We start from the raw sequence: 22,917 nt of genomic DNA, 5'->3' as shown, positions 1-22,917 counted from the left end.
CTTGTGCTTAGCAGCATCTGTGACTGGAAAATTACCCCATTGCAATTCTGTTCTGTTCGTCAGGTTTGGGCCGAAGAGGAAGGTTTTCTGCCCAAGGAATGGGGTAAGTTGCTTTCCACCAAATGAACTGTTTCATAAGTGTTGCTTTGAGATGTCAAATTTAAGGTTGATTTTTGTGATAAACACTACTTTTTTCTGGTTCTGGCTTCAAATTTTACGAGGAAAATTTCTTTCAAGTATGCCTCATGTCTGGAGTAATATACAGAGCAAGTGGTGACATAGTGGACAGTGATGAAGTTTATTTTAGATGACAGTGGGACGTTGATCTATCAGCTGCCAAATGGCAGCTGGAGTTCAACTGGTGTTGCATTTTGTTAAGACAGACCTGGGGAGGAGTTGCACAGCAAATGATCGTGCCCTGGGGTGTGTCACCTACCTACTGGATTGACATAGTACACAGAAAATATACAAGGATGTTGCCAGGACTTGAGGACCTGTGGTATAGGGAAAAGTTGAATAGGTTAGGACTTTATTTCTTAGAACGTAGAAGACTGAGGGGAGATTTGATAGAGATATACAAAAGTATAAGAGGTATAGATAGGGTAAGCGCAAGCAGGCTTTTTCCACTGAACTTGGGCGAAAGGTGAAATATTTAAGGGAAACCTGAGGAGAAACCACTTCTCTCAGAGTGTTGTGTGAGCTGCTGGAGGATGAGAATTCAATTGCAACATTAAGAGGGGTTTGGATAGGTACGTGGATGGGAGGAGTGTGGTCCAGGTATGGGTCCATGGGACTATGCAGAGTATCACTTTGGCAAGGATTTTAGGGGCTGTTTCTGTGCTGGGATGCTGAGGTACCTAGGGACATACTGTGTAGTTACTTGAAAGTGCCATACAGGTGAACATGGTGTTGGAGGCGTTTGACACTCTTACTTTTGTACATTAGGATATTGAGTGTAGGAGTGACAATATGATACAGCTGCACAAGACATTGATAGGGTTATATTTGGAGGACTGCTTACAGACTGGTCACCTTGCTATAGGGATGGATGTCATTAGACTGGCGAGGGAGCAAAAAAGATTTTTCAAGCATATTATCACGACTGAAGGGTTTGAGTTATAAGGAGAAGCTGGATAAGCCAGCGGTTTCTTTTCCATGGTATGTATCAGGTTGAGGAGTGAATGGATAAGGTAAGGAGCCTCTATAATGGGGGAACGTACGGATACAGGGTGGGTGCCTGGAGAATGTAGAAGCAGACAAGATGGTGGCAAATGGACAGGCAGAGAATGAAGGGATATGGATCAGTACAGAGATTGCAGTACGAAGGGCTGATTCTGTTGCTCTGTGTAACATGCCAGCTCTGTGCTGCTCTACACTTCGCTGGCAGTATCTGTTTAGCGTTTAGTTCTTCTCACAGTGCAGCTTCGGCTCTCCAAGGGAAACCAAGGCAGTCGGGTCCCCTACATCCGTGTGCTGGGAATCTCTATTTAATATCTACCCGGTGTGCAGGGCTGTGTGGCATTTACTACTGCACCGGAGGATCAGTTTCTAATCCGAGATTGAACCACTACCTTCCAACTCTGTAACAGCCGTACCTGAAATTCTACATTGCAGTGTCGTTCCAACCCCCACCTCACAGTCTCAGGATTCAAGACTGTCAGGACTGTTTAATGTAATTTTCAGTGCACAAGTGTAAAAGAGAATAAAATACTCATTATTCCGGATCTGATGCAGCACAGAAAAAGATAAAGAACACAGTAATTTAAAAAACAAAGCATACTGTATAAATACACAAGATAGGGCTCTTGTACGTTGATTGTATGTCCATAAACTGATGCTAGGCATAGGAGTGTCTGACAGGAAATGATAAAGCAGTGGTGTTTGGGGGGTGTGGAGGAGTGGGTTAGTGGGTGGATGTATTGATTAGCCTTGCTGCGTGTAGCGGTCCTGGCATGGATGCCACGTGGCCTCCTCCCTGATAGGAGTGCGACAAGCAGTTTGTGGGTGGGATATCTGAGACAAGAGTGTTATGAGGTTTTACATTTGTCCGGGGCTACTTGTGGCTCTGGGTGGCAGCGTATCAGGTGTTTTGCATCTTCATTTCAGGACGTTCAATCCCGCTGATTACACTGACCCCGCCAACACGGATGAGTACTACGGCAATGCTAATCCAACGTGGAACAACTCCGGCAGCTTCGAGCCGGATGACGGAACAAGTAAGCAGCCCTCGCTTGGGTATTTGTGGAGGGAGGATGGGCTAGGATTTCTCAGAGTGACAATTCCCAGTTTTAGTTAACCCCTTATCAGCTCTCCATTGTCCCTGGCTGCATTTAAAACTCTTTGCAGCTCTGGGGTGTATTATTATGTAATGGCCCCATTCTTCCATGAAAATCCTGGAAGGAAGAGAACCTACTCTCGTATGTTCACTAAATGTTACCAAGAGGCCACCTGCTTGGTCTCCTTCAGCTATCTCGTTTGAAGTTCTGGTAGTCGTACATCCAGTGTTCTGGGCCATTGATTATTAAATGTTACCAAGAGACCACTTGCTTGGTCTCCTTCAGCCATCTCGTTTGAAGTTCTGGTAGTCGTACATCCAGAGCTCTTGGCCATTCATCTACAGCTGCAATTTCATCTTCTGCCCTATTGGGCTGCTGTCAGAACCCAGTTAAGATATAAGACATAGGAACAGAATTAGGCCATTCAGCCCATTGAGTGTGCTCCACCATTCCATCATGGCTGATTTATTATTCCTCTCAACCCCACTCTCCTACCTTCTTCCTGTAATCTTTGGCACCTCTACTAATCAAGAATCTTATCAACCTCTGCTTTATATATATTCAATGACCTGGTCTCCACAGTCTTCTGTGGCAGTGAATTGAACAGGTTGATCATCCTCAAACTAAAATTCCTGTTCATCTCTGTTTTAAAGGATGTCTTTCTATTCTGAGGCTGTGTCCTCTCGTCCTACCTGTAGGAAATATCCCCTCACATCTACCCTATGTAGGCCTTTTAATATTCAATAGAGATCCCCTCTCATACTTGTAAACTCCAGTGAGTGCAGGCCCAAAGCTGCTCATATGTTAACCTTTTCATTCCCGGAATGAAACCAATGTCTACCAGAGGTGAAAGTCTGCAATTCTTTTCTGTTTAGCCTGCAATTATAGTGTGGTTGACTCTTAATGACCTCAGCCGGGGCTGGTAGGAGATGGATGGTAAATTCTGACAGCAATGCCCATGTCCCATCAATGATTATCCCCATAGAACCCCTCCCAAATTTGCCCCTTTGTACTCTTGCCAAATAGTTTGTTTCTCACTGCCCCCTTTCCAGTGCTGTGAGATCAGACCTCTGATCCATGCATTGGTTCGAAGTCTGATAGTGAAAGGAGCAGCTCAGTCCCAGGACCTGTACACTCCTTACAGGTCCCAACTCCTGCCAGTCACCCCGCTGTTCTACCCATTGAACAGGGCTGTGTCCTGTCGTCCCATCTGCCTCTTCAGCCAATCACTAAATCCCACAATCTCCTTATTGGAATTACAGCGCAGAACAGACCCTTCCATTCCAACATGCCCCACCGCCCAGCAGCCCCAGCCTAATCACAGGGCAATGACCAATAGCCTAATAACTGGTACGTCTTTGGAATGTGGAAGATAACTGGAGCACCCGTTGGAAGCCCATGCATTCATGGGAAGAACATACAAACACTAGAATTGAACTCTGAACTCAGGAATGCCCTGAGCTGTTGTAGCGTCATGCTAACCACTATGCTACCGTGGCGCTTCTTGATGTACCAGAATATATCTGCAAGCTTCAAAGGCCATCAGAAGTCAGTACGTTGCTGTACGTTGCAGACTGCAGCGGCTCCCCCTCTCCTTTCCTTCACTGCCCCCGTTGGACTGCTGTCGAGGGAGGGCAGGGCATTGATGCCTGCTGTGGCCGAGCATGCTGGGTAACTACCAGAAGCCAGCAAATCTATACGTTCTCTCCATCGGGAAGGGAGGTAAAAAAAAAAAAAGGGGGTAGGGGAATTGCGGGCTGTGACACACCACAAATTGAGTTAAACTAAGAAGTTCATTGCCTTTGTTTTCAAGTTAAATCTGTCTAGTATAAATAAATTGTACATTGAAGTGGGATATTTTCAGATTATTTAAGCCTGTGCACCACAGTTTAGTAAGTGAGTGAGAAGCTGCAAACACCATGTTTCTTTCTAATCATTGCATTCCACCTGGGGATGGACTGATTTCCAATTGGCTGAACGTCATTAAATGCTGCAGTAGGTGGGTCCTGACCTCTGGCACCCAAAGACAGGTCTGTGCTCTCGTTCAGATCTATTAATTGCATGTACTGTGAAATGTATCCTTTGCATTTACAACAAGGATGTGCCGGGGGCAGCCCTGGAGTGTCACCACACATTCTGGTGCCAACGTAGCGTGCCCACAATGTGCAGCAGAACAACACAAGCAACAGCAAAAAAACACTTTCACACCATCCCACCCACTCAGACACATAGACAGACATCCCAGAACTAGTTTCCTCCATGCCTCTATTCTTTGGTCCCAGACTTGTAGACATCAGGCCTCCAACCTCCAGTCCCTGGACCGTATTCGCAAACATCGAATCTCTGATTCATAACCATTAATTGAAATTGGTCTGTTGAAATATGTCTCAGCCCTTGTTTAGCAAGGAGTTTTCACCGTTTTTAGTTTTTCCCATCTATTCTGTATTATGGTAGATAGATGGCAAAACCAGTGGCAGAACTGACTTGGGACTAGCCAGAAGTTCTTGTGATGTAATTAACACTGCAGATCTCAACAACAGTGAGATATTGGGTCATTTTTTTTTAATTGTCCTTCCTGGTCTTTTCCTCCCTTACCCATCATGGGGACCAGAAATATCAGTGGACAGAGCCCAAGTTTGAACTCTTCTCACTCTTCTCCATTCCTCCCCCACGGCACTTGGTAATTTAAATCTGTTTGCATAAATCTTAGGTAAAAATAAAGTGTCAGCAATGGTGAAGCACTTGGTTGTCTTAGAATGACAGACAGGGAATACCTGTCTCTTTACTTACTTAAACCCATCACCCCTACTGGGATAAAGGCTGCCAACAGCAGCTCGCCGGAGTCCTCTGTCCTGAGTCTATCTTCAAATCGTCCACAGGTATAGCCCATCTATGACTTCTAGGCGAAGATCCTTCCTCTCCCATGGATGAATTCTTGGAGCTTTCAAATTGCCAGTCTTTTAAGTTGTTTGCAGGTATAGCCCATTTCCAAAGTTCCTTTCTCTCCCAGAGATGAGGTCTCCAGAGCTTCTGTTGGCACTTCTGTAGCGCTGGGTTTTTATGAGATGCCCAACCCTCCTCCTTTTGCAGCTGGACTTGGGACTGTCCATGGCAGAATTCCTGTGGCTTTTGGGGAGAGAAAAGTTTGCTTCTAGAAAGTTATGCCTTAATTTTTAATTTGTTTTACTTATTTAAAACATTTAATAAAGTGATTTGCAATTTGTAGCTTATGGAAGTATTTTAGAAGTTTTCTAAAGGCTTGCTCACCGGTTTCAATCACACAGTCTTGATGAATGGCTTAATTGTACTTCGGGTGAGGGTAGTGAAAACTCAATTGCGTAGCCTGTTTGTGCCTACACTCTCTAAAGTGGCCCAGAAGGCCATTTGGGGATAGAGCAAAAAACCCAGCACTGACCCTGGCAGTCAATTCATCCCTATTGACTGAATTAGCCTTGGGAGCTTGTTTGAGAGATGGCTCGTGGCTGAGAGCAAGGTGGGAAAACGCAACCTCTGCCCATTGCTGCATCCCATGCTTTTGAGTTACTTCAGTGTGTGCGTTGTTGTTGATGGATATCCACAGGTAAAATGAAAACAAAGTGGGGGCACATACAAATTCTGCCTCCTTCTAAAACTAATCCTGAGTTACATCAATTGTCTCTTTCTTTTTGTTCTTTTTGTTTCTCCTTTTCAGGGCTCCAATTCACTGGGGGCGCCGGGGCAAATTGTCCTAGAAAGTTTGAAACTGTGCCTGGTATGCTTAACCCTTTGACCCTGCGGATGCTCTTTTTATGCGTCCCATTCTATCGCTTGAGTTGCTTTGTCCTTAACCTACCTTGTCTCTTTTTTTTAAAAAAAGAAAATTTGTTTCTAGACAATCGTGCCTTATTTCTAATTTTTTTTTTCACAAAATGAAAAGAAACTTTTTAAAAGAAAATTGAACTCTAAGTTTTGGAAGTGTTTGAGAAGTTTTCTTAGTGACGTTGCACAGCCTTGAGGGCTGTCTTAATTCTAGTTCGGGTGAGGGTAGTCGAAAGCATTAGGTGATGCAAGGGTTAATCCAGGTGCCCTTAACGTTTCCCAGATATCTCCAATATGTTAATGCTGTTATCTGTGGATATATGACTGTTTAGTTCTCCACTGAAATGGATGCTGCAAGTTACAGTACAATGGTTATTTTGCACTTTTTGCCTTGAATCATTTGGCTCCGGTGTGTGCTCAAGGCTGTGATGCCATCGCAGTTTGGTTCCAAGGACATTTCACTTGCTGTGGAGAGCGGTTTCTTAAGTCCTTTGAGCCTAATGAAGGTGTCACAGCTATCCTGTTTGCTTGCTCTCCTTTCCCTCGGCTGTTTTAATGTAATATATACAAGACAGGCATTCACCAGCAGTTAATTGGTGCTCTTTGCTGCTGATTTGGTTGCCCACTAGTTGCCCTCCCTGGGGGAAGGAAGGGGAGAGGCATGAGGTGTCCACTGTGACCAGTTGGACTGGGCACGTTGCATTTTTGGGGTTGCCTTCTCTGATCTAGGCTTGAGGATGATGCTGGTGGAGGTACAGGATTGGACTGGATTCCTGCTTCCATTCACAATCCAGAGATCCCTACTGCCAAGAGTGTACTGATTTGGAGGTGATTGGCAAAGACCAATGCAAATTGGAATGTGGTCAGGTTGACTCTCAGCACTGCTTCTTTCCTAGGGAACGGCCCCGGTGAGTAAATTCCTCCAGCAAGTGCCTCAAAAGCAGTTGAAGGGTTGAAAATAATGAGCTGGAATATAGGATGTTTGAATTAACCTGTTCATTCAACTGACAGATTTCTTAAGTGGGAAGAAGCTTATCGAAGCAGTTGGGTAACTACCAAGTCATGAGCTTAATGGCTCAACAACTCCACGGCCTTTCACTGCTGCCAAGTGTCTATAGTCCGCTGACCTTTGTGCCCCTTCCTGCTGTGGGCTTGTGGTTGCCCCATCTCCCCTCCATCCCAGACCAACAGCTGAATTTGAAAGAAGCCAGGCTCTTATGCCAATTGCAGTGCCACCCACTTGTCTTGTATATATTACCAGAACACAACACATGAATGCAATTTCCGTGCTGGTGTAGAGACTGCGGCTAGGCTAGTATCTGCTACGCCTTCCTCTCCCTTTCCTCCTCGCTCTCCCTGCTCTCAATGCTTTAAAGTTTGTATTTATTTAATCTTAAGAAAACTGTAATTTTAATGCTGTTTGCACCCTATCCTGCAGGTTAGTTTCACTGTGTTGATGTTAGGGACCATCTTCATTTCTCCCAGTAGAGTCTTTGAAGTTAGTTCTGAATGTGTTGGGCAGCTACTCTTGGTATGAGGTTTTCCTTCTGTGGCCTATCTCTCCATGATTGGTTGATTTTCCCCCTCTCCCACCCCCAACTTGCCAGAGCTGGCAAGGGCAAATCTCACGCCAGCTCCTTGTCCCTTTCTAATTGACACCGTGGTGACCCTAATCTACACTGAAAGGGTGCCTTGATCCATGAGGAGGTAAAGGGGATTGGAAGTCCCCTTGGGAGTTTTCTTTTTCTACCTTCTGGCATGGGGACGTTGCTGTTATTGCCCCCTTTCCAAATTGCCCAATGCTGTGTTAGAGGAATATAGGTCAAATGCAGGCGAATGGGATAATCTTGGTCAGCATGGATGAGTTGGGGTGAAGAGACGTGCAGAAGCAATGCCCTATTAACTTCCAGTCAGTGTGCCGTGTTTTTAGGATCACTGGGTCGGAGGATGGGGGACGGTATTCCTTGCTGTCTCAGCAGCACAAGCTGTACGTTCCAGGATAATTGTGAAAAGATCAAGAATATAAGTCAGTGGAGGTTTTGCCCAGAAAGATGTTAGCCTGCTGTGGCTCCCAATTTCTTCAGAATTACTGCCTTATCCTTGGCTCAGTTTGACCACTGAAGTCCAAGTGATGGGTGTCTTCATGTACTGCCCCCTTGGGCAGTATTAAGATTATCCTCTTTTGATGGTGGGACAATTTTGCCCTCTAGCAACAAGCCCCTGCCACCTGTCCCTCTGTAAACAAGCCTGATCCTTCTAAGCAAGAGTAAGTTTAAGTGCTCTGGTTTGATTTGAGAGCATGACCAACCCGGCCGTAATGGGAGATGAGCAGTAACCGTGGTCCTCGCATGCTCAGCGTTGCAACTTCAGGGATTTTGTGGCTCCAGTTTCGTTCCCAAGGCTGCCAAATCCCTGAAGCTTGGCAGCGAGTTCTTCACCATTGATATGAAACAAAATACTAAAACTCTTTTAATTGTAGGTGCTTGGCGGACTGCGACAGAGGAGTGGGGTACGGATGACTGGAGTGAAGATGTAGGTATTTAAATTCTGCAGGTATACTCATAACCTGACTTTAATGAAATGCCATAAAGTTCCTTGTGTGTGTAAAGTAAAAGTTATCAGTGTAAGCTCTATCTTTTAAGTAAAGATCTCAATTTGTTCTGATCTTTTGTGCACTTAAAGACATCTTTCACCCTTAGTCACTACAGCAGGCTACTGCCTTCTGAGGTGTATGGCAGGGTTGCACCCTGACACCCCTACCTGGGGTGGGCTGCCCAGACGGTCTAATATTTCCTCCTCCCCTGCTCTGGGACGTGGCTGGATTTAGCTGCATGTGATTGCCTCATTACTGAGCCCTTAGCATAGGGTAGAGTGCCCATGCCGCGAGGTGCAGGCGGAGTCCAGTAACCACACAACCTTCCCTTCCTTGGTCATTTTCCCTTCATTATCTCCAGCCATTTTACTTTAATTTCTAGGCGCTTCACACCACACTCCCCATTCAGCAAGCCATTTTATCACCGGAAAGTTCTAAATGCCTCTGACAACTGGGGGGGTTGCGGGGAGTAGAAGTTAGGAGAGCGGGGTCAGGTTACACATGCCTTCAGTCACGCTCACCACAGCCCCTACGAATGAGCATGGTGTAAAGGCAGCATCCAGCCACTGGAACTGGTTTGGGTTTTGTAGTCAGAGCACCTTTGCCCCTCTCTCATCAACAGTGCAGAACATCACTTTTTCTTTGAGGGGAAACACTGGGGGAGGGGATTCCAGTGCCTCTCTGGTTGTGATTATGGGCCAGAAGAGTCCGGCTTTCCCCTTATTAGTGGAAAAGTTATATGCAGAAATTCTATGAAGAAACTTAAGAGAATATTGCCTGGACTTAAGTGAGTGAGTTATCGAGAGAGATTGAAGAAACTAGCATAGGAAAATGAGGGCTGATCTTAAAGAAGTGTATACAATCTTGTGTACAATCTAAAGAAGGTTGTAGGTAGGGTGAAAGTCTTTTTTCCAGGATTGGGGAATCAAAAGCTAGAGGGCTTTGCTTTAAGGTTAGAGGGGAGAGTTAATAGGCAACATTTTTCATCCAGATGGGGATGTATATGGAATGATCCATTAGAGGAAGTCAGTTAACAAGTAACTTCACATTTAAAAGATACGTATCAGACAAAATGGGACGAGGTTAGATGGGCATCTTGGTCAGCTGAGCCTATTTCCTTGATTATGGCTCTATGACTCCCTTGACATGCCCACTGTCCCGCACTAGGGTGGTGCTACACCCTGGTTTGTAGAGGGACTTGTTGAACTTGGGGCACCCGGCCCCTTACTTACCTCCTGACTTGGATACAGAGAGGCTGAGGCAAGGCTGGACATGTGGCTGGGGGCCCACTCCAGGCAACAGTATGGCGGATAGGTGCGGACAGTGCAGTTAAAGGGTCACACGCCTTCTTTCAACCCTTTTCTGTTTTAAAGTGCTGCTCAGGTTACCTGTTTCATAGCTCTGCTTTCATTTGCTTAGCTAAGTTTCACCCCTTTTGTTTTACTCTTCCTACTTACCTGCTAGCGGCCGCTGTAAGTGGAGAATCCTTTGGTCACCAGCTGACGTCAGGAGGCTGCCTGCTGCTGGCTGAGAAGACCTGGGGAGGCGGCCGGCCAAGATGTGCCATCTATTGCCTTTAGTTTGGGTTCTGCCTACCCTCCTTCACGCCCATCCACCCCCAAGTCGTGCTGTGGCTGTATTTTTAACTTAGAAAACTTTTTTTGTAAGCCACAAAACAAAAATCTGTGTGTGCACTGTCCCAACTCCGAAACCTCCTGACACTTGTAGTTTCCCCTATATTTCAGTCAACTCCAGGCACCACCTTCCTGAGTCCTGATGACAAAGGGATCTTTCCCAAAGCAGTCAATGGCTGCTATCAGGTAAGGCAAACTTTTAATCTCTCACTGTTTCTCTTTTCATTAACAACTGTAAATTCACTCTTGCAGTTTCCTCTCCTTCTCTCTTCATTTATTTCATTCTATCTATTTATTTATTTTGCAATACAGTGCAGAACAGGCCCTTCCGGCCCAACGAGCCACGCTGCCCAGCAACCCTTCTTTTTAATACTACCTAATCACAGTACGATTTACCATGACCAATTAACCTTCTAACCCATATGTTTTTGGACTGTGGGAGGAAACCCACGCAGTCTCACTGGGAGAGTGTATAAAGTCCTTTCAAACACCGCCTGAGCTGAAATTCGAACTTCGTAATGCCCCAAGGTGTAATAGTGTTTGCTAACAGCCACACTGCTGTGGTGCCCCTCTTCTTGCCCCCACCCCCCAATCCATCTTGAAGTTAAGCCGAAGCGTGATCATGCAATAATGCTTGAGTCCCCCTGAACTTCAAATGTTTTTGCGCTTCAGATTATTACAGGGACTGTCGGTCAGCTCGACTTCTGCCTGTGAAGCTGATTCAGATTATCTTCTACTTGTCACAAGCACATTGAAACATGACAGGGAAATGTGTCATTTGTATTAGCAACCAACGCGGTCCCAGGGATTGTGCTGGGGGCAGCCCGCAAGTGTCACCGTATTTCTGGTGCCAGCGTAGCGTGCCCACAAACTTACTGACTCTAACCTGTACACCTTTGCACTGTGGGAGGAAACCAGAGCACCTAGAGGAAACTCACAAGGTCACAGGGAGAGCATAGAGACTCCTTACGGACAGCGGCAGGAATTGAACCCTGATCTTAGAGCTGGGGCTGTAAAGTGTTGCACTAACCACTACAATGCTGTGCCGCCCAATTGGTGTTCAGAAGCCGTGCCGAAGATTATCAGAGTAAAATCAAGTCAGCCCGGGACCTCTCGCCTGAGAGCTGACATTCCATTTCCCTCCTCCGAACATGCCCACTTACTTCAAGGTTCAATGTGTTGTATGTTCAGGGATACTGTTTTGCACACCACTGTTGTAACGCTATTTCCTTCCTAACAGCTTGAACCAGTCTGGCCATTCTCCTCTGACCTCTCTCATGAATAAGGTGTTTTTCCCCTCAGTACTGCTGCTCACAGAATGTTTTTTGTTTTTCGCACCATTCTCTGTAAACCCTAGACACTATCGTGTGTGAACATCCCAGGAGGTCAGCAGTTACTGGGATACTCAAACTGCCCCATCTGCCACCAACATTCATTCCACAGTCAAAGTCACTTGGATCATGTTTCTTCCCCGTTCTGATGTTTGTTCTGAACAACTGAATCTCATGACTATGTCTGCATGACTTTATGCATTGAGTTGCTGCCAGCTGATCAGATGTTTGCATTAGGTGTACAGGTGTACCTAATAAAATGGCCACTGAGTATATTTCCATTACCCCATTGGCTGGAGTCTTGCATCTGTGCCTTGCTTCTTGCATACAAAAGTTTTAGTTATGTCACTGCTGTCCTCCACCAACTTCCCTCCATTTACCCTCTCTGAGGTTGTCAGAAATTTTCCCCAATAAAATGAATTTACCTGGTGGGGTCAGCTGTAATTATACATTCAAACAGGCAGTCAAATAGGCAAGGGATAGAAAGACATGGTTTTAATTTATCAGGATGTTACCTTGATTAGAGAACATGTCTTATTAGGGAGGGATGGGTGAGCTAAGGCTTTTCTGTTTGAAGCAGAGTATGCGAGGTGACTTCATAGAGGTTTATAAGATGAGGATTGAGTAGGCAGTCAGAGACAGGAACGGCTCTTCTCAGGGCAGGAATGGCTAACGTGGTTAGCTGAGTGTATAATTTTAAGGTGATTGGAGGAAAGTGCAGGGGGGTGGACTGTCAGGTAGGTTTTACACAACAAGTGAGTTTGTGGAGTGTGCTGATGGGGCAGATACATTGGGGACATTAAAGAGATCTAACAGGCACATAAATGAAAGAAAAGTGGAGGGTTATGTGCAAGGAGAGGGTTAAATTGATCTTGGAGTACATTAAAAGGTCAACAGAACACTGTGGGCTGAAGGACCTATACTGTTCTGTGTTCTCAAACGGGCAAAAAGGTCACATGGACATATGAGCCGAAGGGCCTATATCTGTGCTGTACAGCTGAGTCTGACTCCTTCACATCTTTCCCAGAGTGTAGAGACAGTACTGTAGTTGTGATCAAGTCAGTGTTTTATACATAGCTCTCTGCTTTTCTCTGGCTTTATTTGTGAAGCCAAGGATCCCTTGTCCTTGTTCTTGCCCTACCAATTTTGAGCAGTTGAGCACACGTACACCCAGCTCCATCAGAGCTGTGTTCCTACATATTGAATTTAGCAGTAAAGAAGTGGTCTTTCTGCAGAATTGCAGTGATTGACCAAGTGTACTGCAAGTGTCTGAAATTTGACCAGGCAATGTACATTGAGCCAGGCAGTATTAATGTTTGAATGGTCTTGTGTCAGAGCTGGGATATTGAAATTCAGTGGGGCGTACAAAATGCTGGAGGAACTCAGCATGTCAGGCAGCATCAATGGGGGAGAAATAACAGTTAATGTTTTGAGCTGTGACCTTTCATCAATCTCAGCCTGAAATATCATCTATTTATCCCCCCTCATAGACCTACTGAGGTCCTGCACCATTTTGTTTGTTACTCTGGACCAGGGGGTTCCCAACCTGGCATCTGCAGACCCCTTTGTTAATGGTTAGTCATATAGAATAGTACAGCACAGTACAAGCCCTTCGGCCCACAATGTTGTGCCGACCCTCAAACCCTGCCTCCCATATAACCCCCCACCTTAAATTCCTCCATGTACTCCATGGCATAAAAAGGGTTGGGTCACCCTTCTCTGAATGACACAGAGGAGGTTGTGGCCAGTGTTCAGGGTGATCTCCGGAAAGGACTAGAGGGCAAAGTTGGGGTGGAATCCAGGCATGGAAATGGCTGCTTGACATGCCAGCCTTCACTCAAACCACCTGTGAAGCAAAATGGGAGAAGTGACAGGAGGCCGTGACGAAGGTTCAAAGGGTGAGTGAAGACGCCTGCAATCCACAGGAGGATCCATTATGGGATTTGGGTGAGGAGTAAGCAATTGGCCCTGGATGGTGGGGAGATTTTCCCCCTCCCTTGTTTAGCTCTTCCACTAACTCCAGGGAGCTTTTTTCGCCCATTCTGACAGATAGGGTGCATGTGGGGTTCAATGTAATATCCTGTCCAAAAGGCACCGCAGCGTCCCCATTTTCCCCAGCAGTGCTGCGTTGGGCTGGCCGGTGCAGAGTTCCTGCTCTCAGGTGGGTGTCCGTCATATCCAACAATGATAGGAAACCTGTGTGGGAGAGTCTTTAAAGTGGAAAATTCATTGCCATGGGGCAGCTCCACTCTTGACCTCAGAAGTCCAGGTCCATTAGTGCAAATAGTTGTTACAACTGCAGTCTTCCTTGGTTGCAGTAGATGACCGTGACTACTTCTCTGCCTCATCATGCCCTTCACTGTCCACAGAGCTTTGCAGAATCATCTTCCTGGCCATTTTGTTCTCTTTGTAGATTTCATCCACTCGATTTACCAGAGCTGCCTTCACAAGCTAGGACAGACATGTCCCTATCTCACCGGGGTTTAGCATGCCTGTCACCACTGTCCATGCAAGCTCCTACTTGGAGCCACGGGTAAGAGCTCACTGTCCACTGGGGTCCAAGGGTGAGTGAATGGACACGACAAGTCCCTTCACCAGAGGTGCTGCCCCTCCCTGGACACTCCGTACTCCATACACCCTGATTCCTGGAATGAGGAGGGAATATTGGCAGTAGAAACCTGCAGAGACTATAACTGAGTTGGGGCTGTGACTGAGGCTAAAGCAGTTCAGACGTCACCGGGTCTGGCCCCACAACCTTCCCTCCTGGTTTTCTCCCTTGCTGAGTGGTCTGTGCATCCCGTTGGGAGTTGGTCTGCCGGCAAGGCTCCCGAAGTGTTCAGTGTGTCTCATTCTGTTTTGAGCTGGAGTTGTTTTCTAATGGAAAGCCGTGTACAAGGCCCCGGACGGAGTGATTGGGCCATGCTTCAGTGAAAAGATGTGAGCTGACTCTTGGTGCTGCGGCACCGGTAATGGTTTTACTGTATTGCATTGTTGTACACTGATGGGATGTGTCTGTTGCTTTAACAGTGGTTTATAGTACTGCTAGGGATAGGTCTGTCACGGTTACACTGGAATATGGTACTGGTGCAAACAGATCTCTCTATCACGGTACAGTACTGATGAGGGAGGCTCAATGTACAACTGGAGTACAGTACTGGTGGGGATAGGTCTGTCATTGTATAACACCATGGTACACTACCAGTGAGGACAAGTCTGTCGCTCTATAACACCAGGGTACAGTACTGGTGGGGACGAGTCTGTCACTGTATAACACCATGGTACACTACCGGTGAGGACAGGTCTGTCACTGTTTGACACCAGGGTGCAGTATTAACGGGGATGGGTCTGTCACTGTATAACACCGGGGTACAGTACCGGTGGGGATGAATTTGTCAGTCTATAACACGGGTCCAGTACCAGTGGGGATGAATTTGTCACTCTATAATACGGGTGCAGTACCGGTGGGGATGAATTTGTCACTCTATAACACGGGTACAGTACCGGTGAGGATGAATTTGTCACTCTATAACACGGGTACTGGAGGGGATGAGTTTGTCACTGTATATCACTCGGGTGCAGTACCGGTGGGGACAGGTCTGTCACTGTTTAACACGGATACAGTAAAGGTGGGGACTGGTCTGTCAGTGTATAAAACCAGGGTGCTGTACTAGTGGGAACAGGTCTGTACAACACTGGGGTACAGTACCGGTAGAGATAGGTTTGTTCCTGAATATCACTGGGGTATGGTACCGCTGGAAACAAGTCTGTTGCTGTATAACACTGGAATGTGGTACTGATGGGGAAGAGTCTGTACTACACTGGGGTACAGTACTGCTTGAATCAAAGTACTGTGTATTTCTCCATTTATTGAAGTAAAATATCACTTAAATAGAAAATTCCACAGAGTATGTGTCAGAGGCCTAGAGTGTCCTTGTTATATTTGTAGCCTGAACCTCTGGTGTGGACATACAGTTATTCGCGTGTATCTATCACGGGAATAGCAGGTCTGCACTCTGGCACAAAGGTATGAAGTGTCTGTCCCAGATGTGACTCCAACAAATTACCTGGCCGTTTCTAGTGGCAAGTAAGTGGTTCATGCTGCAGTGATCTCAACCTTGGCCATTGTGTTACTTTCAGCCTTGCTGAAGTGTCACAAAAATAGGCGGTGTAAGAAACCTCTAGATAGAGTGGACGTGCAGAGGATGTTTCCTATGGTTCAGGAGTCTAGGATCAGAGGGTGGTGGATCTAGGGAATTCATTGCTACGGATGGTTGCGGAAAAGAAGTCACAGGGTATGTTTAAAGCGGAGGTTGATAAGTTCTTAATTAGTAAGGGTGTCAAAGGTTACGGGTGAAAGACAGGAGAATGGAGTTGAGAGGGATAATAAATCAACCATAATAGAGTGGCAGAGAAGATTCATGGGGTGAATGGCCTAATTCTCCTCCTATATCTTATGAGGGGAGCAAAGCTGCCATGCCAGCCTACATAACCCAGCTATTTTCACTTCCCAGCCCTCATGAGCCCTTCAGAATGCAGCTGTTTTGGTGCTTCACCACATGTGTACTGAGCATGCCTCCTTCCACTGCCCACATAAGCTAATGAGTTCCGCCTAAGCAGATAAATTGTTTGGCACAGGCTAGATGGGCCAATGAGGGTCTCTTTCTGTGCTGTAGTGTTCTATGACTCTATGAACTTAAGGTAATGCCTAGCTATTGACTGCCAAGGAAAATGGGTTATATCCCCTTTATCTGGTCATAAAACCATAAAATATGGGAGCAGAATTAAGCCATTCAGCCCATTGAGTCTATTGCGCCATTCCATCATGGCTGATTTATTATCCCTCTGAACCCTATTCTCCTGCCTTCACCCTGTAACCTTTGACACCCATGCTAATTAAAAATCTATCAAACTCTGCTTTAAATATAACCAATGGCCTTTTGATTTAGGACATATGACTGTGCATCTGGCTGCTTGAATATTTGCTACTTCTCTGGCATCTGTCATTTCTCTCTTTTTTCATCAGATCCTTGTAGGCTAGTGCCTACTACAGGTTATACTGACAATTATGCTAGGGAAGTTTCACCCATCCTTGACATGGTTAAAGACCAATTAACCCACAGTGTTAACTGTCCCAGCAATTAAGAAGGCCAGCTGATGAAATGTCAGCTGATTATTTCCCTTCATGCTTGCAGCGTGACTGGAGTTCCTTCTGCATTTTGTGTGTGTTGATAAGATCTGTTGTGTCCTTGGGTTACATGTTCCTAAGATCTGTTGTGTCCTTGGGTCACATGCTCCTATTCACTTGGTTTAGGGTTAGGGTGTTGGGGAAAGTGACCTGTAAGTGTTATCGAGACTCCTGTGTAACCCCAAACATGAGAAGTTCTGTAGATGCTAGAAATGCGGAGTAAGAAACATACAAAAATGCTGGAGATAATGCTGAGTAACCCTACAAATGTAATTTCCTTTGGTGCATCTAAAGGGATTTGCTCTCCACCTTTTCGGGAGTAGAGCAGTCTCTTAAGACACAGATTGTAATACTGTACATTCATTGGACTGCTGTTGAGCCACACCATTATGTCTGATAAATATTTTCTATTAGCAGCAATGTCCATAGCTTGTGGGCCAGGTGCTAACTGGTTTAGATTGAATTCTGATCTTTCCAGCCTCTCCTGTGATGGCTTTCAAAAACAGAATATCCTTCTCTCCTTCAGCTGTCCGAGACAAAGATTTTTACTGCTTCCAATGTTGGGCCATTACCTTCAGCCAATGAGACTGTGACAATCACAGCGGGGCAGAGGTATGTATTCCGTTGGGGTAATTTCTGATCATTCTCTGCTGGTTTCTGCTTGTGTGAACTTTTTAAAAAAAAAAATAGATGGATGTTGTGTTTATCAAATGGAAATTCCATATGGGTAAAATTGTTCAGAGTCCTACATCTACGGCAGAGGGTGGTGGGGTAGGGTGAAGGAAGCCTATGCAGTGTCATCAGTGTCTCTCCTCCACCTATTGGGATATTTATCAGGAGCAGGGCCCTTAGCGTTTTCATCCAACAATGTGTCTTGATTCCCTACCATCAGGCAGGAGGTACCGTAGCATTAGGACAAGGACTGTTTCTTCCCCAGGCTGTGAGACTACTAAACCCCTACCACTACCCAGGTCTCATCATGTATGAAGCATGAGTAGCATTATACTGGCTACTTTTTAACTTGTATATGCACTTAATTATTTGTTAAGTTAGTGGTCCCCAACCTCTGGGCCACGAAGCATGCAGAGGTGCAGTGGTAGCCGGAACGTACCCAGCACATCTTTAAGAAAAAAGCCAAAATAAACAAGCTAATTAATTAGGTGCCGTCTGGCACATAAATGTCGGCCCAGATCAGAGGCAATTGCCGATTGCGTAGAGCAAGTGAAATCAGCAATTGCCTCTGATCTGGGCCGATGTTTACGTGCCGGGCAGCACCTAATTAATTAGTTGTTTATTTTGGCTTTTTTCTTAAAGATGTGCTGGGTGCGTCCCAGCTGCCGCTGCATGCTTCGCGGCCCGGAGGTTGGGGACCACTGTGTTAAGTAACCTGTAGTATTATTACTTTGTATTGTGTGCGAGTTGTATGTCCTGTGTTGTGCACCTTGGTCCGGAAGAATGGTGTCTTTGGCGGTTTACGTATATGTGGTTGAATGACAATAAATTTGAACTTGAACCTTAATTTAGTCAACCTAACCCCGCTTAACCCTGTATCTGAGTCCTGATAAGGGGTCTCACCCGAAGCATCGACTGTTTATTCCTCTCCACAGATGCTGCCTGACCTGCTGAGTTCCTCCAGCATTTTGTGTGTGCACCTGTACATCACACAGCTCACCTCTGTGAAATCCCATCATTGTGAGAAAGGGGTGAGCCCCAGGCCACATCACCATCTGGGTTAAAAAAAAAAATTCCATGTTCCCCCAACAGCCCTCTTGTCAATCACCCTTCATCTCCTCCCCCTGGTTTTAGACCACTTCCCTCCGCACGAATGCAGGGCCCTGACTTTAGAATAGCTTGGTAGGGTTGGTTGCACGGTTTTACAGGAAATGCGCCCGTGTAATGCTTTCTTGCCCCTCCTGTAGGATTGACCTGGCAGTATTGCTGGGCAAGCAGCCTTCCTCATCGGAGAATGAGCCAGCTCCCTTGGACAACTCTGCCTCGCCAACACTCTCCCAGCCGCTGGTGTTCAACAATTCGAAGCAGCACCCCGTGCCTCAGCCGTCTCCCCCCACCACCTTCCCTCAGCATAACATGGTAAGTGTGGTGGAGACTGCCAGCTCCCCATTGTCTCTACAAGAGCCTGGAAGCAGAAGGTGGGGTGGGATTGAGAAATGGTGCAGGTTATTCCCTTTCCTAAGAATTGTTTGTTTCCAAACAGTTTGCAAATCAGAAATGTGCATATTTAATTGGTTTATTATCATCACATGTACCATGACAGAATGAAAATCTTTGTTGGCATGCCATCCAGAAAGATCACTGTGGAACGTTGGGCTCGGTCAGATGACAACAGGATAGAAGCTGTCCGTAAGCCTGGTGTTGCATTTTCGCAAGCATTAGTCTGATGACAGGGGGCAGTAAAGAGAATGTCCGGAATGGAAGGAGTCTGTGATTATGTTGGCTGCTTTCCTGAGGCAGCAGGAAGTGTCGATGAAGGGGTTCTGATTTTTTGTTAGACTGGGCTGCATTCACAACTCTACAATTTTTTGTGGCGTGGGCCAGAGCAGTTGCCATACCAAGCTGTGATGAATCTGAATAATGCTTTCTTATGGCGAGTCTCTAAGAATTAGTGAGGTTCATCGAGGATATGGTGAACTTCTGTCTAAATTCTTTAGAGATACTCCGCCCAAAGAGCCACATCACTCAGCAATCTACTTATTTAACCCTAGCCTAATTACAGGGCAATTTACGATGACCAATTGCCCCACCGTCTTTGGACTGTGAGAGGAAACCAGAGCACCTGGAGGAAACCCATGCGGTCACGGGGAGAGCGTACAAATTGCTTACAGAAGGTGCTGGAATTGATCTCTCCAACTTCCCGAGCTGTAATAGCATCACACTAACCACTGCACTACTCTGGCGCCCCATACGTTGGACAACCAAACATGTCGTTAACTCAACACTTTAAATGTTGCAGTGAACCAAACTCCCATATGGCAGATTACACCTGACAAGCCCATCCCTAGGTCTTCCCAGTGCCTGATTGTATGTATCAGCTGTAGATAAGTAGAGCATTCACAATCCAGAGAGGGGAGGGGGTCCTGTAATTCAGGCCTTCCATTCCATGACTGATAATCCACTCTCCCATCCCTTACCACATAATTCTTGCAGCTTTGCCTGCAGAGTCTCTAGGCTGCTGCTTGTTGGGCAATTCACTTGAGTGGTTAAAGAATCCATGAGATACAGCACAGAAGCAAGACCTTCAACCCACCTCGTGCATGTCAACCATTAAGCCCCCACTTTTGTACTGTTCTGACCGGGTAGGTAGAGAAAAGCAATAGACGATCGATCCCAGAGGGGGCTGGAGAGGGAATTTTGGACCTAAGGTACAAAGAGGATGTGAGGGAAGACTTGTTTGGAATATGTTTCCAATCTGTAATTCCTCATCTGAGAAGTGGATGGAAAAAGTTAGAATGCCAGAAAAGAGCCGTAGCATCACGAAGGATCCCACCCACCTTGCTCATGGACTGTCTGTCCTAATCCTATCAGGAAAGAGGCTATGTAGCACCCATGCCAGGACCACCAGTCTCAAATCAGTTACTTGCCCCAAGCAGTAAGGCTGATCAACGCTTCCACTCACTAATCCACTGCACCATGCCCACCCCCACCACCACTATTCTGTCATTTCCTTCAGTAATTTTATGTACAGATAACCTGTGCCTAGAGTCACTTTATGGACATACAATCAGTTACATATATAAACTACCTTATGTATTTATGTTGAATAATTTTTTAAAAAATTATTGTTATCTTTTTTTGTGCTGCTTCAGATCTAGAGTAATTATTTTGTTCTTGTTTACAGTTGTGTAAAGGAAATGACATTTGTTATTTTATTTAGAGGTACAGTGCAGAATAAGCATTTTGAGCCACAGCGCCCAGCAACCCCTTAACCTAAGCACAAGACAATTTACAATGATCAATTAACTTACCTCATGCACTTTGGACTGTAAGAGGAAACTGGAGCACCTGTAGAAAACCCACACGTTCCACAGGGAGGACTTGAGAGAGAATGCCAGGATTGAACTCCAAACTCTGCCTCAGGCTAACAGGTCAAGTCAAGATTCTTTAATTGAGCTAACCACTGTGTTACCGTGGTGCCCATTAAATAAACTTGACTTGACTAAAAAGGGCAGTGAAACAATAAATGCTTTGCAGATCAGACTGAAGGATAGCCTTGATATTTAGTTCCTATTTCATAGATGTTGCCTGACTTCCTCCAGCATTTTATGTGTGTTGAACCTTTGTAACTGCTGTCATGGGGCTTGGGGTTTGGTTTGGGGAAAATTTTCCTCCCAGACGAAGCAAACGTGATGAGTTGAGCTCCTGTACTGTGAATTAACAGAAAGCACTTACTGCCTTCCCATCTGACATCTTGTGTGTGTTTGCCCCACCCCCTCATCTCCAGGTCAGCATGCTGAGTAAGAACTTTGGCGACGTTGGTGAGCCCAAGGGCGGCAGCAGCGCCGGCTCCCAGCTCCTGGAGCAGCTGAAGACCGCCCAAGCCCTGGCGCAGCTGGCGGCCCAGCACACGCAGCCCACCAGTAACGCCGCCACCTCCTGGGATATGGGGCCCACTTCTCAGTCCTCGGTGCTTGGTCACTTTGGTAAGTGGTGCGTTTCTGAGGAGGGCTGGGGATGGGGGGTGGGGGGAGGTACACATACCTGTCTGGGTGCGTGGCACAGCCTGTAAGGTTGGTGCCCCAAAACATTCCATCCCACCACTGCCGGAACAATATGCACCAAGGCTGGTGAATTTTATTGTACGAGTAAATGCTCTACTGTCCCTTGCATTCTGTGTGTACATAGCTATATATGCAGTGAGTGAAGCACCTTCTCTAAAAATCACCTGAGGCAGAAGCTTTCTTCAGGGTTTTTAATGAGGTCTTCAGTGGTTCAATTTAATATCAGAGAGAATGTATACAGTATACAGCCTGAAATCCTTACTCTTCACAAACATCCACAAAACAGGAAGGAGAAAAAGCTCCAAAGAATGAATGACAGAAAAATATTAGAACCCCAAAGCTCCCCCACCCCATGCACAAGCAGCAGCAAAGCAACAACCTTCCCCCATCTGCCCCCCCACTTGTTCCAGCCAAAAGCATCAGGGGCCCCCCCCCCCAATCACCCACCATGTAAGCAATAGCAGGCCCCCAGAGAACATGGTCTACAGTCCATCAAAGACTGCTGTTCAACCCAACACTTCGACCTCCCACTAATGAGGGAGAAAAACCACTCCTGCAACGCGAGGGGGGGAGGTCAACTGCTCACCATTTCAATGTTACCGTCTACAGCATGGATTATTTTGAGTTCCCCCAACTCAAGAATCAGTAGCAAGCTTTCTCACTATTGAGATAGGAACCCGTCAGCCGCAACCACTGTCTTGGTGTTCCGATCTCCTGGAACTGCAGAAAGTTAATTAAAACACATATTGAACTTGATACAGGATTGTCACGCGTCTGAATGTACTAATACTGTTGATTATTCTCACAGTCAGTGTTAACTAAGGTAATAGACAGTTGCAAGAACAAGATTATATACAGTTGTCTACTATTGTGACCTAGATGAAGATCAGACCACGTTTTATGAGTGATTAACCAGGGAATTGAAAAGAGTTATCAAACTTATTCTTGCAACTGTGCATTCGCAACAGTCCATAACTATGCTGTGCAGACATAGGACTCATAGACACACTGTTTCAAGGACAAATAACGAGAGGATGGAGATGAATGTATTTCCACTGTGTACTTCAGGTCGAATCCAAATGATCCACGAATAGCTTGCGCACAGGAAGTGATGTCTTTAGAAAAGGACACACAGGCCACACCAGGAATAAATTATACATAAAATTACACAAAACAATGGGAACAGGAGAAGATTGTGCTAAGACAGGTCTGTGTTATAACAAAGTGCTAATCAAAAACAGGTGAGCAGGATTATGGTGGAATCACTGTATCTTTCCAAATACTGAAATGCCTGGATAGAGTGGAGGTTGAGGGAGAATAGGAGAGCCTAGGATCAGAGCGCGGTTTCCCAATGAAGAGATGTC

General features: G+C 45.9%; 1 protein-coding gene across 6 annotated transcripts in view; it reads left to right on the top strand.

Moving 5' to 3' along the window:
- The window catches only part of ubap2l (ubiquitin associated protein 2-like), a 135,142-nt gene that overhangs the window by 59,288 nt on the left and 52,937 nt on the right, over window positions 1–22,917 (top strand). For 3 of the 6 annotated variants that reach the window (XM_072283187.1, XM_072283196.1, XM_072283204.1), the window contains exons 7-14: window positions 64–103; window positions 2,107–2,216; window positions 5,968–6,027; window positions 8,554–8,606; window positions 10,413–10,487; window positions 17,344–17,429; window positions 18,737–18,908; window positions 21,277–21,475. In XM_072283187.1, the coding sequence (XP_072139288.1) occupies window positions 64–103; window positions 2,107–2,216; window positions 5,968–6,027; window positions 8,554–8,606; window positions 10,413–10,487; window positions 17,344–17,429; window positions 18,737–18,908; window positions 21,277–21,475 (795 nt within the window). The remainder of the gene's footprint in view (window positions 1–63; window positions 104–2,106; window positions 2,217–5,967; window positions 6,028–8,553; window positions 8,607–10,412; window positions 10,488–17,343; window positions 17,430–18,736; window positions 18,909–21,276; window positions 21,476–22,917) is intronic. The other 3 variants (XM_072283213.1, XM_072283220.1, XM_072283230.1) reach the window with 3 other exon arrangements.

Source organism: Mobula birostris, chromosome 2 (genome assembly GCF_030028105.1).
Source record: "Mobula birostris isolate sMobBir1 chromosome 2, sMobBir1.hap1, whole genome shotgun sequence".
Classification (NCBI taxonomy): Eukaryota; Metazoa; Chordata; class Chondrichthyes; order Myliobatiformes; family Myliobatidae; genus Mobula; species Mobula birostris.
Note: the sequence above shows the minus strand (reverse complement) of the source record. Positions and strands in the feature narration are given on the sequence as shown.